The sequence below is a fragment of the Lepidochelys olivacea genome, assembly GCF_965140295.1.
Source record: "Lepidochelys olivacea isolate rLepOli2 genome assembly, chromosome: 3".
NCBI lineage: Eukaryota > Metazoa > Chordata > Testudines > Cheloniidae > Lepidochelys > Lepidochelys olivacea.
In genome coordinates this window covers 171,692,143-171,708,841 of record NC_140413.1, presented here as the reverse complement: position 1 = coordinate 171,708,841, position 16,699 = coordinate 171,692,143, and the positions used below count along the sequence as shown (strand labels likewise).

The 16,699-nt window shown below is 43.6% G+C and overlaps 1 protein-coding gene across 1 annotated transcript in view; it reads right to left on the bottom strand.

The window, feature by feature from the left end:
- MTA3 (metastasis associated 1 family member 3) overlaps nucleotides 1-16,699 on the bottom strand; it is a 195,623-nt gene that overhangs the window by 126,008 nt on the left and 52,916 nt on the right. Inside the window, exons 5-6 of the mRNA XM_084624202.1 lie at nucleotides 4,718-4,781; nucleotides 3,585-3,702 (exon numbers count right to left, since the gene is read on the bottom strand). Coding sequence (XP_084480328.1) covers nucleotides 3,585-3,702; nucleotides 4,718-4,781 — 182 coding nt within the window. The remainder of the gene's footprint in view (nucleotides 1-3,584; nucleotides 3,703-4,717; nucleotides 4,782-16,699) is intronic.

Below are 16,699 nucleotides of genomic sequence, written 5' to 3'. Positions count from 1 at the left end.
AATAATGTTTTTTAACATTTTTTTGGTGTATAATTCCTTCGGTTTTTTTTAAAAGGCAAACTGAAAAAAAATCAGAAATTCCATCATGTGGCATCGTCTTGACACTCACAAGGTTCATCAGCAGGGGTGGATCCATCATACAGACCTATCCCACTTGAGAGAACAAAGTAGCTGATAGCAGCAATAGGTTATCATGCTTTGTTTGTAGCAAAGTTGATCCCTGTGGACTAGAAGCTAGAGCACTGGATTGGATCTTGAAGATTTCGTTTGTTATATTTGTCCACCTAATACAACTATATAGTTGAACAGAATTGGGGGGGGGATTCCCTTGAGATGAGACTAAGAATGAATATTTTTAACCCAAAGAAGAACCGTTTAGAATGTTATGTATACATGAAAATATATTTATAACCAACGTCACAAAGAAACCTTAATGGTCACTACTAGGTGACCATTATAACACATTTCCCCCCCTTGCTTCAATACTTGCTTATACATACATACTATGTACTTCCCTAACCATACAAGTCTCTAAGCTTTTTTTAAAAATTAATGGGTACAAATACATATTTTAAATTCTCACAATGGCATGTCGATGCTCTTTTTTTAAATTTTAGTTTGCAACGATAGATATAAGTAGGGCCCTACCAAATTCACGGTCCATTTTGGTCAATTTCAGGGTCATAGGATTTTTAAAATAGGAAATTTCATGATTTCGGCTATTTAAATCAAATTTGATGGTGTTGTAATTGTAGGGGTCCTGACCCAAAAAGGAGCCGTGGGGGAAGTCACAAAGTTATTGTATGGGGAGGTCGTAGTATTGCTACCTGTACTTCTGCGCTGCGGCCGGCGGTGGCGCTGCTTTCAGAGCTGGGCAGCTGGAGAGCGGTGACTGCCGGCTGGGAGCCCAGCTCTGAAGGCAGAGCCGCCGCCAGCAGCAACACAGAAGTAAGGATGGCCTGGTCTGGTACTGCCACCCTTACTTCCGCACTGCTGCTAGTGGGGCGCCGCCTTCAGAACTGGGCATCCAGCCAACGGTGGCTGCTTTCCAAACACCCAGCTCTGAAGGCACCGCAGAAGTAAGGGTGACAATACTGTGACCCCCTTGCAAGTCCCTTTTGGGTCAGGACCCCCAATTTGAGAAATGCTGGTTTCCCCTGTGAAATCTGTATAGTATAGGGTAAAGGCACACACAAGACCAGATTTCATGGTCTGTGAAGTGTTTTTCATGGCCGTGAATTTGGTAGGGCCCTTCCTCTAAGTGCCATACAAAAACCTATATTAAAAGAACTCTGTTATGGTTGTAAAGTGAAACCATGAAGTTGTCAACTGAACAAGTGCTGTATTGACTGACCATTGGTTAAGTAATACCTTATTAGACAGAAAAGGAATTTGTTAATAAGCATGGGCTCTAAATTGCATTTTATATTTTCCTTTGATCTGTAACCATATGTTTCCAGTCCTTGTAGGTGCTTCTATCTGGACTTTTATCTTAAGCTTTGTCAAATAAACTTCTATTTCATTTTACTACAGACATGACTAAGGCTTGGTCTACACTACAGATTTATGTGGGTATAACTACATCACATAAATCCACACCCATGAGTGACGCAATTATACCGACCAAACTTCTGGTGTAGACAATGCTATGTGAACAGGAGGGCTTCTCCTATCGACATAGCTACTGCCTCTTGAGGAGGTGGATTACCTACGCTGATGGGAGTAGCTCTCCCGTCGGCGTAAGTAGCATCTTCAGTCACTAAGCACTGCAATTGCACCACTGCAGCACTGTATGCGTAAACAAGCCTTAAGTGCTGTGGGCTAAGAAGAGTGCTGAACTGAGGGGAAGCTAGTGAACTGAGGGCACTGCTTCCACAGAGGCAGCAAATCTGCTTTCACTGAGGGTGCCCAGCAGTCAAGGGACTCAAGTGCAACAAAGTGGAGTGTACAGACAGGTTGGAGAGGCCTGTGCCCCATGGCCAGAGCACAACTCTGGGACTAACCATCTCCACTGATTTCGCCACAGGTAATCTCTGCTCTGCCCCAAAGACTTATTTAGGGAGCCTGAGGGCTGGGCAGTGCAAACTGCTAGCCTGCAGAGGGACAGAACAGGGCTTGCGAAATCTGGAATGGAGCAATGATATTGTCAGCAGCCAGTAGTTTTAGGCAAGTTTCCCCCAATGGGCACAGACAAGGATCTCTCATGCTGTAATAAGTGGTAGTGATTCACCCTGTACCCAGAAGTGTCACAGTTGCTCTCTATTCACATCCTTAGTAAACACTCTCTTTCATCATATGAATCTTTATATAATAAAGAAATTATCTGGTTCCCTAGAACCAGGTACATTGCATCATATTCCAGTCATGTTTGCAGCAAGTGTATATTGTTCACATGCAACACTGAAAAAGTTTTTCCATGACTACCTTACCTTGTCAAGTAGCTAATAAATAACATAACCAGAATAATAATGCAGTGATCTGCCACTTGCATCTATAATACAATCAGTCTACCTTTCTTGGTGAAAAAAAAAAATTCTTCCATTACATAGTTCATTAGACAAAAACTTTGAACACTAGTTTTTAAAACAAACAAAACAAGCAGCACACCGGACAGGAATAAAAGAGCACTTTAACATTCCATTAAGGGTGCAGTCCTGTATTTCATGTGCACTCAGAACTCCCATTGACTTTGTGCTACTGGGATGAATTTCATAAAAGTTCTTCCCTTATTAAGGAACACACACCCAAGATTGTTGGGAAATCATATTTCTATCTTAGCCATTCCTCAGGAAAACTGCTTCCTTTACTACCACTCTAATCAGAACATAAAACTCGGTAACAAAGACTGTTCATAAAATTTCCAAAGCCAATATATGTGCACTAAAAATAGATGGCAAACAGTTCACACCCCTCACATTACCGATCAGCTTTAAATATATACCATATGTAAAATTCATATAAAAACAAAAAATAAAGTTTATGTATAAAAAAAGATTAATACAAATCTTAAATTCCAACTACATGAGCAAGGTAAGACGACCTATGATTTTCAAGTTGTTCTCAGGAAGAAATGTTTATTTCAACCCTACTACAAAATAGAAAAGCAATAGTATATATCACCTTAACCTTGATGTAAGTTGATAATTAACAAGGGGAGGTCATGTGTTCAGCAAGCAATGCCTTTTTAGGAGCGCACACATTTTTCTTTTGTATTGTTGCTTTATAGGGTCTATAATGTGTGTGCTTAAGATACCTTTTCCTGTGAGGCCTACCTGAAATTAGCCAACTTAACCAAACAAATGGTCAATTAAAAAAAAAATATATATATATGGTCTTTATTATATCATGACACACAAACCCTCACCGGGTCATAACGTCCTTTCACCGGCTACCCAATCTTCCCGCTTTTGGAGCCCCATTATATCTAATGTAGTTTTTCTGTTCCTCACAATAGGGAGCCAAGATCTTTCTGTTTTGGAAGATACCTATCTCACCTTTGCAACTCAACAGAAATAATAATGTGATATGTTGGGTTTTTTTTTTTTTTTAAAACCCAAAACGCCCGAAGGCCAAAAAATATTTACCTTCAACAAGCATGTCTGGTACATCTGCTTGATATCGAGGTCCCACTCTGATTTCTCCTTTGTCTGCTAAAAGCGTTTTCAGTGATGGATCGTATACCAGCGAATAAAAAAATGTATCCTAAAAAGGAAGAGATATTTGCAATAATATTAATTCATTTATTTCATTTTAACTTTAATCCTATAAACTTTTCATTTAAAAATTACAAATACAAAAAAAACACTCTACTCTTTCAGTATCAAATTCACTTGTACGGACCTTCCAAGCTCCCTTTGAGGGTGCAAGACAGGCAAATAAAAAGCTACAAAATATATTAATCTCCATTTTAGTGAATACAGATTTAAGTAAGTTTAATATTGTCTCCCTGTTTAAATGGCTCATACAGAGTCTCTTATATTGAATAAAATTGTTTGGAAGATATTTCATAAGAGTGTATGTGCAACGTTAAAAAGGTACAATGATCAGCTACTTGTCCCCAAAATTTGGAATGTCTGATGGAAACCATTTTCTGAATTATATTTCCCCCCCCCTTAATTAATTACCCTCTCAAAGATTTTTACAAACTACAACTCAGTCCAAAACACCATCAATTTTTGAATAAGACCTACACCAAAAAAGCACTAGTATGCCCCTTACCTCTGCTGACTGGAGTAGCAGCTAAGCACTATTTTTAGAGTCATGCTTATAATACATTAATGATGCTGGTATACAACTATGAAGATGAACTCTTACTGATTTCAAACCAAAAAAAGTGTTTGCCTAATATTCAAATAACTAAAACCACTGAAAAAGGCATTTTATGTTCAAGGTTTTATAATATATTTTAAGCTACTTTTTTAAAAAGCACCTAACATGTCTGAAGGAAGTGTATATTTTAATTTTTATGTCCAGGTGACAATAACTATTTAATTGACTATTATAATAAAAAGAGAAAAGATACAATGGATTAAATGACTTTAATCCATAATTCTCATGAAACCAAGAGGTATTTTCACCAAATCTCTAACAAGACATTCAAAACTGATTTTTTTTAAATTGTACTGCATTTACTAAAATCTTACTATAAATATCAGAAGATAAATATTCAGATCTAGAGAGTCTAAGTAAACTAAAAAGATTTAGTGATGTGTATTACCTCTTTATCAAGATATGACAACACAGATTCTGTCTCATTCAGAAGGGCAACACTGCATTTTCCCCTATACAAATAAAAAAGAACTGGTAAATTTTTTTTAAAGCTAATAATTTTTTTTAAATGTATATATAAAAAGGTACACAGTTTTCAGGAAAACACATTAGAGAGTTAAGGTTTCTGTTTTTAGTTTGAAAATATAGTAAAAATGTATATTGCCACATTTTTAAACAAAAATTAGTAGAAAAGGAACAAACTAAACAGTTTATACTGATCTATGCACTCAAAAGTGTACATAAACAATAGTCTAGGATGTGGGATCAAAGCTTTAGTCAAAATGATAGAAGAGCAATGAAAGAACACCAAAGCAAACAATAAATAGACAAATTTAAAAGAAATGCAAACACATGACAGACTGACTACTTTATATGCAGAAGTGGAAACGTGGGTTAACAGCAGAGGAAAATTAACAAAGGTAAGTCAAAATTCATACTGTAACTCCACCAATTTTGTGAAGCACTCAAAAGACTCATGTTTTCACAGGATTTGCTTAAAGCCAATTCAAAGTATGCTTGTTTGAACTTTATTTTATGATGAGTTATCCAAGATTTTTTTTCAGAGGGCTTCCTCTTATCATAAATCTAATTTGTGTTTTACTTACTGAATCCCTGCCCAATTCCAGAATAACTGCAGAAAAACGCACCAACAGAAAATAAATTCAGGTTTTTTAAAATAATGTATTCAAGCATTTGATATATGCTCTGGTAACTTCAATTTTCCCACAGATCAAAGGGAAGCTAACAGAACGTAAATACACATACAAGGATCCATTAGCAAAATGCCAGTGATGTGCCGTTAACAATGCAACACTACTGCAACTTCCACCAGTTGCTGCTGCTACTAGAACATCTGTATCTCTAGGTACTACAAAAGAAAATGTTGACTGTGATACTGCATAAATCAGGCTAAACCAGCAAGCACTTTCTAAAATTAGTTCTGAGTTACTCTCTTCCTGCTGCCTCATCTTTTTGCAATACAATATTTCACACCAATTAATACCTACTAAGCTTTATGAAGTAAAATATGCTCTATGGAGTCAGCTAATAGGGGCCTACAGGATAATGCTCACCCAGAAGCATCCACCATATTGAAGTTTTAGTTGGAGGAACATTATATGACTGTTAGATTTATGCAGGGGTTACCAGGAAACCGCTTCTCCAACACATACACACACACACACCCCTATTCCACCCTCAAAGACCAGTCTACATGAAACTTTATCTCCTAGTTTAAAAAAGAATTACATCTAAAAATCTCAGCAAACAGAAACATTTCTTCACATGCCATGATAAAAATATTAGTAGGGACCGAAATGATAGTACTTCCCTAATTCTTCTTAAGATTTGGGGTTTTTTATTAGAACATGGTCCACAATGGATACGTCAATACACGAGGCTTTTTAAAATATGCTCTAACAGCATGAATAAACGCACGGAAACTGAGGTGCCATGCCATATGCCCAGTAAGGAACCAAAACATTGCTTCCACAAGAAAGGAACTCCTTGAGGGTTAAAAGGGAAGAGCTAACTGTATTAGCTTAAGGCTGTGGATGGAGCCCATAGTAATGTAATAAAATAAAAAAATATATATAACAGAGTAGGACAAAGGGAAAGATTTACAAGACAGAATTTGGCAGAGAGAGACTACTCCAGTGCAGCCTTGAGTAGGAAGCACAAAGTAAACTTTCTCCAGAGCCAAACACTGATTAGCTCACCTCACCACCTCCCACAAGATATACACCCTCTCTTCTCTCACACCCATAATATTCTTTTAATCTACTGTTAATTTTTGTATAGCACCGAAAGCAGCTCAAAAATATTTGGCGACTCTGTTCAGTTAAGTATCCAAAAGCTTGGATTCTTATGTGAACTCGCCGAACCTTTGAGACCAATGAACAAAACAAAAATCAATCAATAATAAATGGGATTTTTTTTTTTTTTACTTTTCTGATTCTTAACTTGCTTCTGAAATTTGTGGTCTAGGTCTGTCCTCTATTTCAGCAGTTCAAAGACTAATGGATATAGAACATACTTTCTTTTCCCCTTTAATACAAGGCCATTAGGATGGTGCATTCTGCCGCAACCAGTTGCAAGTCTGTAGGAGAAAAGAATGGGGCAACCACTGATATCAGATGATTTAATTAAACTCTGTATTATGCGGTTATGGTTACATTTACACTAACATTTAGTAACTGCAATGATTTCAAAGGGTACCAAAACTTAATTACTGATTTTTCCAATTAAAATTGCATTGTGTTCTATCAAATCATAAAGGGGTTGGTGTGGTCTCTCTCTCTGCCACCACCACGGTCATTCTATAACATGTAAAACACAAGCGCTGCTGATGTAACTGCTACAAACTGCTTTCAAAATTTCAGGCACATACATGACCTCAGACTCCAAAATGAAGTTTCTAGTCTCCATGGGTCTTATCCTGCTCCCATTGATTTTAAAGAGTGCAGCACCAGTCTCTATTATCAAGTGTACTTAACCTATTGCTGCAAGATACTGAGCGCCTCCTGCTGACTTCAATGGATAAAAGTTCCAAAGGGAACTGTACAGCATCTGTTGCTGGGTAATAGGGAAGACAGAACAATTCAACTCCCAGATAATGGTATCAATTCATTTAAACTTCAAAAATAAAAAAACTTTAGAAACACAGAACTGGAATTAAATGAAGAAACAAAGATAAGGCAAGAGGCTCATTTAACCTAATTGTATTTTCACATTTCTCTCCAATATTTCCAATATACCTTTAATTTGATCCAAATCTCAAAGCTATTATCCATGTTAGTTTCCTCTGTTACGACTAATGTGTCAAGGACAGAGGTTTCAGATGACAAATAAAATCAAAATGGAAATAATTACTTATAATCAGAAACATTTTACATTTAAAGAACAAGTTAGAAAGACAACTTGAATGCTCAAATGTATGGAGAACATTCCAAATACAGTGAGAAGTTATGGGCAAAGTTTAATTGCTAACAAAAGCAATACTGTCTGGCCAGTATTCAGATGTGAAGCTGTCTCGCTTCCACCATAATCTAGCTGTAATCCTTGACTATACAACTTCATCAGTTTGACTGGTTTCAGTGGGAGGATCTGATTAAAACAAATAGCATGATATGGTCCATCTGTTTTAAGAAAACTTAATTTCAAGAAATCTTTCAGCCTTGGAAGGCTTTGACCTATTTAATCAACATGGGACATTCCCAGATTTGTTTTTAACACCAGAAGCATCAGGCAAATCTTGTTCTTATATGAAAATTAGAATCTCTAATTTCTCAAAAGATAATCAAATGAAACCTACAGGCCCGCTCTCAGTACTGGTGATGAAGTTAACTTTTAATGTCGATTTACAATCTAATTTTCATGAAAACAAAGTTCTCTTAAGAACAGAAATGAGCATTAAGAACTACTTAATATTCACACTGGTCATGGGTATAAAGTTCCTTAATTCACCTAAAAAGCACATCCAACAAAAGCTACCATCAAGTATATACCCCCAAATGGTAGAAACTATGCACCCATAAAGCCTTTGGAGGACCAAAAGAAGAACAGAGAGGTACACCACCACTCTAAGGGTATATACATTCAGAATGCTTCTGTGGGTCAAATATTGTCACCTGTTTCCTATGAGCCACTGAAAAATTCTGCCCAAATTGCTTTTAAAAATTAATTAAATTAAACATGGACATACCAGTTGGATCACTTAAATGGTCAGATGTTTTATTACACTGATAGGATCCAGAGACTTTTTGCAAGCAATGTTTAGTACTACTGATGGTGGTACCACCACTATTCTGGTAGTAAGTGGGAACTATTTTAACAAAGTAAGACAGGTTGATAACTAATCAAAACATAGTGCAATGTACAGTTTACCAATATTTGGTGAAAATGTTCTACCACCATGTTTCATCCTGGTAATACATTCTGTTAAAAAATGTTTTACTGATCTAGTAGGAAATTAATCACTACATGAGTAGAAATTTAATTTCCCATTATCTTGGTAACCATCTCTTAACTGGTTTCTTACATCAATCAATAATGAACTTTTGTCAAACATTCGACGAAAACCAATATATCAATGAGCCCATGGCTTTTTAAAATAAAAAATGCTTGTTTTAAATGAAATCCACATTAACAACCCTTTTCTTTTAAAATCCCTTCTTCTTTCAGAGCCCTTTACTTTTAAAAGTATTTTCTAGAAGGCTCCAATCAAATCCTGTTTTATTACTCCTTACAAACTATTGTTTTTAAGTTGATGAGTAAGACAGCCCATGGGATGTGAATCTTCTTTTAATGAGGATCTCGTGGAACAGCAGGTACATAAACAAAAATTACAGCAAGAAATTACAAAAGAAACAAAACAATAATCAAGTCATAAGAATGGAAAAGGCAGTCCTGGGCGCTATACCCTTCCACATGAGCTTCCTAACGCAACTTGGGTATATTCTGGACAAGAACAATGAATTTAAAGATTTTCAGGAGTTCATTGCCCCCTTTGGTCCAATAAAAATTTCATTGCCACCAAATCAATTACATTTGTAATGTATCTGTCAGTTGGATACACATTAAAAACCCTATGCATGAACATGAACACAGATTTCAACAACCAGTGAAACAGCCTATCCAGATGAATCATAAATGGGAACTCAAATGGTGTTGTGTTCACCAAATCCAAGGTCCTCCACATTGTTATGTGCAATGATTTAGCTAAATTCAACTGTTAGCAAGGCGGCAGAGTTTCCTATCCACCCACCTTGTCAGTAGCTATTGGGACCCTGCACGGGAATGACAACTGATTGTTGCTGACTTACCATGACAACCCACTCTGGACATAAGGGAGATGGCAGTGGGTCTCTAGGCTGAAGGAACCAGGTTCTAGGATTGAAAGATAATGGGAGGAAACCTTAGGAAGGGCCTTGTTTGATGAAGAAACAATATCAAACAAAAAGCTCAAACTAAAGTTATTTCAATTGCCAGCAAGAGGATGAGGGGTGCAGTTAGAGCACTAATCCAGCATGTCTGCATTCTGTGCCTCATTTACACTTAAAATGTATACTGGTATCGCTGTGTCAGTCAGGGGAAAAAATGCTATCCTCTTCCCCACAGCAATATAGGTATGCCAACAAAACCCCCAGTGTAGGGGCAGCTATGCCAACAGAAGGTGGCTTCTGTGCACATCGCTAATGTCGTTCAGGAAGGTCATGTTCCTATACCAGCAGAAAAGACAGTTACCTGTTCCGTAACTGCTGTTCTTCGAGATGTGTTGCTCGGGTCCACTCCACAATAGGTGCGTGTGTGCTTGCCACATGCACCAGTGCCGCAAGTTTTTCCCCTCAGCAGTGTCCATAGGGGAGCAGCTCTGGCGCCCTCTGGAGTGGTGCCTGCATGACACGGTATAAGGGGCGCTGCCAGCTCCCCCCACCCTCAGTTCCTTCTCGCCAGAAATTCCGACAGTGGGGAAGGAGGGCGGGCCGTGGAATGGACATGAGCAACATCTTGAAGAACACCATTCCACATTAGGTGACTTCCAGCAGTTCCTGTGGAGGCGGATAGGAGTTCATGGCTGCGCAGATTGTAATACAGGTCTGCCAAACCCAGCATCGTCTCTAGCCTGCTGGGTGATGGCATAATGAGACGTGTACGTGTGGACCGAGGACCATGTCGTGGCTCGACAGATGTCCTCGATCAGGATGTGCGCCAGGAAGGCCACCAAAGACGCCTGCGCTCTAGTTGAATGGGCCCTGACCACTGGCAGCAGCGGGACTTTTGCTAGCTCTTAATTGGTCTTTATGCAAGAGGTGATCCAGTTGGAAATTCTCTGTGAAGAAACCAGAAGGCCCTTCATCCTATCCGCTGAAGCGATGAAGAGCTGGGTCAATTTACAGAAAGGCTTTGCACGCTACAAGTAAAATGCCGAGGCCCTCTGGACGTCCAACGCAGTCTTGTGTGGCTTGGGACAGAACACTGGCAGGAATACATCCTGGCTCTTGTGGAAGGAAGATACCACCTTCGGCAGGAAGGCTGGTTGGGGCTGCAGCTGGACCTTGTCCTTATAAAACACCATGTAAGGTGGTTCTGAGGTCAATGCCTTAATCTCGGAGACTCATCTCACTGAAGTCACTGCTACCAGGAAAGCGACTTTCCAGGACAAGTAGGAAAGGAAGCAGGAGCCCAGTGGCTCAGAAGGCAGTCCAGTGAGCCTGGAAAGGACCAGATTTACAGTCCCACTATGGGACAGGGGCCCGGACCTGCGGGTAAAGCCTCTCGAGGCCCCTTAGGAACCTGACAGTCATGTCATGAGAAAAGCCTGTCTGACCTTGGATTGGCTGGTGGAATGCGGAGATGACCGCAATGCGCTAGACCCTGGTTCCTGAGCTGCAGTAAGTAGTCCAAGATGGACTGCACTGAAGAACGTGAGGGAAAAATGCCGCACTCCGACACTTAACAGGAAAACCTCGTCCACTTGGCCAGGTAAGTTAGTCTTGTGGATGACTTCCTACTTTCTGGGAGGACCTGCTGGATACACTCCTTTGGGTTTAACCACAGAGCATCCACACCGAGAGGTGCAGAGACTTGAGGGTAGGGTGTAGGAGCCGACCGAGATCCTGTGACAGCAGGACCAAAAGGTAGGGAAGGGGCCAGGGAGGGGCCACCACCACATTTATGAGCTTGCCAAAAAACAGTGCTGCCGAGGCCCCGCAGGGGCGATCACGATGACCTGTGCCTTGTCCCTCTTGATCTTTACTAGGATGCAGCTGACCAGAGGGATCAGAGGGAATGCGTACATCAGACCCTCGGTCCACAGTAGGAGGAAGACATTGGAGAGGGAGCCCTTGCTCAGGCCCTGCCAGGAGAAAAACCAACGTCACTTTCTGTTTCACCTGGTGGCAAACAGATCTACCTGGGGAGGTCCCCACCTCTGGAAGATCATGCAGGACACCTCTGAGCAGAGCAACCACTCTTGGTGAGAGGAGAAGTCCCTGCTGAGGTCATCTGCTGGGGCATTCCTGACGATGGGGAGGTGACCAGCTTCCAAATGGATGTTGTAGCCGATGCAGAAGTCCCAGAGACAGAGTGCCTCTTGGCCGACGAGCACACTCCTCCTTGCCTGTTGATGTAGAGGCCGTATTGTCTATCAGGACCCTCACCACTTCGCCCAACAGGTGTGGCAGGAAGACCCCACAGGCCAGCCAGACCGCCCTGAGCTCCTTGATATTTATGTGCAACATTGTCTCCTCCGGGGTCCACATCCCCTGAATCTGGAGATGTCCGAGTTGTGCCCACCAACTGAGGTCTGAAGCATCCAACACTAGCTCGACAGATGGAATGGGACTGTCGAACAGGACTCCTTCCAGGATCTTCTTGGGATCGGTCCACCAGTGCAGCAACATGAGAACTGCCGGAGGAATGGTTACAATCTTTCCAGGTGGTCCCTGGATTGGGAATAGGTCGACGCCAGCCATTGCTGCAGGGGCCTCATGTGGAGCCTTGGCATGATGAACCACATATATGCAAGCTGCCATGTGCCCTAGCACACGCAGGTACACCCTAGCCACTGTCAAGGGAAACGCAAACACTTCTGCTATGAGGTCTATCGGGGCCTGAAACCTGTCTAACGGCAGGATTGCTCTCGCCCGGGTCAAACATGGCCCTGAAGAATTCTATCCTTTGAACTGCAACTAACATGGACTTTTTGTGGTTGACCAGTAGTTGACCGAAGGAGCAGCACAGCAACGTCACGTTGGACCTGAGCCTTGGAGTTGCCTGACCCGCCAGTCGTCAAGGTACAGATAAATCTGGATACCCCGATGCCTGAGGTAGGCCGTGACTACCACCATGCACTTGGTAAACCACCCTTGGTGCTGTAGCCAGGCCAAACGGAAGGACAGCAAACTGGTAGTGGAGTTTTATGGAGTTTTATGGAGTTTTATGGAGCAACCATAAAACAGAGCAAGCGTCTGAGTCCTGGGAAGATCACTACGTGAACGTATGAGTCTTTCAGGTCGAGGGTGGTATACCAGTCTCCTGGATCCAGGGAGGGGATAATGGAGGCCAGGGAGACCATGTGAAACTTTAGCTTCATTAGGTATCTGTTGAGCTCTAGCAGGTCCAGGATGGGATGCAGATCACACTTGGCCTTTGGGATCAGAAAATACCAGGAATAGAAACCCTTGTTCTGGTAAGGAGGCAGGACTTCCTCCACCACCCTCAGCTGTAAGAGCCCCATAATCTCCTGCTCAAGACGACTTGTGAGAATGATCCCTCAAGAGGGACGGGGAGGGGGGTGGAAATAAATTGGAGGTGTAGCCATGCACCATCGTACTGAGGACCCAGCAGTCTAATGTTATCGCCGACCACACCGGGAGGAAAAAGTAAAGGCAGTTGCAAACAATGGGGAAAATCGGATCCAGGAAATAGATTGGTAGTTCGCCCTCAAAACGACTTTTTAGCTCCTTGTTTGGAGCAGGTTGAGCCCGACCAGGCACAGGGTGGGGGTGGGTGGTTCATGCGCCATCTATAGCCCTTGAGCTTTTTGTACGATGGGTCCTTCCGGGGCTAGCTCCCTTGCCCCTGGGGAAGTTGCAGTTTGAACTGCTTGTGCGCTGGGCCCAGAATGTAGTACTACCACATTTTAGGGTGGTTCAGGACTCCTTCAGCCCATGTAATTTGTTGTCCATCTGCTCCGCATACAGAGCTTGGCCATTGAAGGGGAGGTCCTGAATTGACTGCTGAGCCTCGGAGGACAACCCAGAGAGAAGCAGCTAGACACTTGCTGCATGGAAACGGCGGATCCCATGGTGCGAGTGGTGGAGTCTGCTCCGTCAGACGCCACTTGAAGGGCTGCCCTGGCAGCAGCCATGCCCTCATCGAGGATCACCCAGAATTCTTTACGGGAGCCTTCTGGGAGGGCATTCTCTAACTTGGCCACGGTCTGCCATATATTGAAGTCGTAGCAGCCAAGAAGGGCTTGGTGGTTGGCCACCCTCAACTGTAAACTAGACAAGGAATAAATTTTTCGTCCAAACAAGTCCATCCTCCTGGAGTCTTTATTTTTGGGGTAGTTCCAGATTGCCCCTAGCGTTCCCTGTGGTTAACTGCCTCAACCACCAGGGAATTTAGGGCAGAATGGGAGTAAAGGTATTCGTGCCCCTTAGTCGGGACAAAGTACTTACGCTCTGCCTGTTTGGAAATGGGGGGCAGAGAGGAGGGGGTTTGCCACAAGGCACTGGATATCTTCAATACCTCTTTGTGAAGGGGAAGGGCCACCCTAGCAGGGGCTGTAAAGGAAAGGATGTCGAACAGGGAGTCTGCTTACTCCTCCAACTCCTCCATCTGCAGGCCAAGGTTGGACATGACCCTCTTCAACAGCTCCTGGTGCGCCTTAGCGTCATTCTGAGGAACCAGGGGAGGGGGACTCCATGATGGCCTTGTCTGGTGACAATGAGAAAGAAGCTGGTACTGCGGGTTCCACAGCACCCATTGATGGTCCAGCAAGCTGTTCCCCTTGATCCACATGGACTTATCCCCTGGGGCCTCAAGCACTGAAGGGAGTGGGGTCATCGAGGCCACAGGCCTGTTCAAGGCTCCTGACACAGAGTGGGCAGGCTTGGAGGGCTGGGTGAACCCCCACAGGTTCCAGGGGTATCACAGGGCTGGCCACTGGGCCTGGGGCAGGTTTCAGTACTGACGATGCAGGCGGCACAGAGGGTCTGGGAGGCTGCCCTGCCAATGTGTAACCTTGCTCCGCGCCAGAGTCATATCCAGAGCGATTGCTACCCGGTGACCTGGATCTACTGGAGTGCCGACTCCGTGCCTGGTGACAATCGCAGTCGCATCTAGAGGAGGACTGGTCCAAGTAGGACATGCACCTCCGTGAGAACCTTGCTGATCGGTGGCGCTCAGCGGTTCCACAACAGGAGACCGGCGATCCACGCCTCACGCTTCAAGACCGGTACCAGGACACCCATCTTGGCAATCCTTGGCAGGGCGGACCAGAGCTGCGAGCCAATCGTTCCTGGGATCTGTACTGGCATTCTGGTGACCCAAAGGTCTGGCCCCGAAGTTCCTACCGGGGAGCACATGTCTCCGTGGGTATGCAGCAGGTCACCGGCAAGGTCCGCTTTGAATCCCACTGCCGGTGCCTAAGGGCCAGTGACTATAGAGAGCTCCGATGCATCTGCCTCCTTAACTCTGAGGCATGACAGCTTCGAGTGGGTGAATGGTGGCAGGACATCCCCCACAATGGGGAGTGGTACCATTGGGGTGAAGGCAGATGGACAGGTCCCAAGGCAGGCTTACCACGAGGTCTGAGCATCGCTAGGCCGGGGCCAGTGTGGGCAGCACCGGGAGTGTCAGGATCTCTTGCAGCCTGGAACACTTCAGGCGTCAACAGCACCTGAAGCTGATGAAGGCCCGCCTCTGTGTCTGGGCTTCCAGGCAAGGAACTGGGTGGGCTGCAACACTCAACATGAGCTGAGGCCCGAGTTCCCAGTGGGGGAGATGAGCCGCCCGCCACGGGTCTTAGCTCGCCCCCAGCCCTGTCCCTCCCCTTGCACGGAGTAGGAGACCATCCCCTACCAGCCTTCTTTGACTTCTTGGCCAGGGCCATAGACAGGGATCAGTGCTGGCTCGTAGCCGGCGGGGCACTACATGCCAATGCCGCGATGCTGAGTGCTGAGTCGGACCTTTCTCTGGGCCTGGAGTCAGCGCCAACTCCATCAGGAGCACTTGGAGTCTGATCTCATGCTCTTTCTTAGTCCTAGGTTTAAAGGACTTGCAGATTCAACACTTATCTGCCCTTCACCGAGGCACCTGAGACAGCTACTGTGTGGAACGCTCAAGGGCATGGGCCATTTGCAGGGATTGCAGGGCTTAAAGTCTGGGGACTGGGGTATGCCCCGTCCCCTGGCTAAGTCCCCAATGGGACTAACAAAACTAACTACTGCTAAGGGCTAACTCACTCAACTACTAACTATGTACACTAACCTTACAAGAGCTCTAGCTCGTACTAGCATTGCTTAGGCTTCGTTTGTAAGAGCAGCGAACATTCCGTGCACCGTCACTGCCGGCAAGAAGGAACGGAGGGTGGGGGAGCTGGCAGGCACCCCTTATACCACACCATGCAGACGCCATTGCAGACACCACCAGAGCTGCTCCCCTACTGATACTGCTGAGGAAAAAAAACTTCCAGCACCGGTGCATGTGGCGAGCACACACACCTAATGTGGAAGGGACATGAGCAAGCACACGAAGAAAAACTCCTGCTTCTGTCAGCATACATGGGGGGGGTATGCTAACATAGGCTATGTCTATACTAGAGAGCCTTAGTGCAGTCATACTCATCTTTTGAGTGTGTGGTTGGTTGGTTGTTTGTTTTAAATAAAGAAGGTTTGCTTGAACAACATCTGGCAGAGGACAGGATGGAATCTGAAATCACTTCTGAGGAGTTCGAGCCACTTAAGCTCTTTGGCAATAATGCACTCTGAACTAGTCCTTATCCCTTTCAAACAGCCCTTCATTTATCAGCCAACTGCAAAAGTGATTCCCAATCTGTGATCTGTGGAGATTGGGTGCTCCTCAGACACCACTTCGGTCACATGGTGCTGGATCAACAATTTCAGGGAAACCAGTGGCAAACATGCTTATGCATCGGTATTTCAAACCCAGTTTAAGGGGTTTGGGCTACTGCTTATTGTTGGAGACACATGCCAGAGGCCATATTACAAATAGGGAGCTACAGATTGAAGGCATATGTGCATTTGGAGCACAAATTGTACAATTAAAATGTAAAAGCAAAGAGAAAAAAAATACACAGAATGCCCAAAACAGTTGCCAACTGCCACTGGCATGCCAATATTATGATTTTTCTTAGTGAATGTAACAGAATCATTAGTGAACACTAAATTTTTAAATTTCA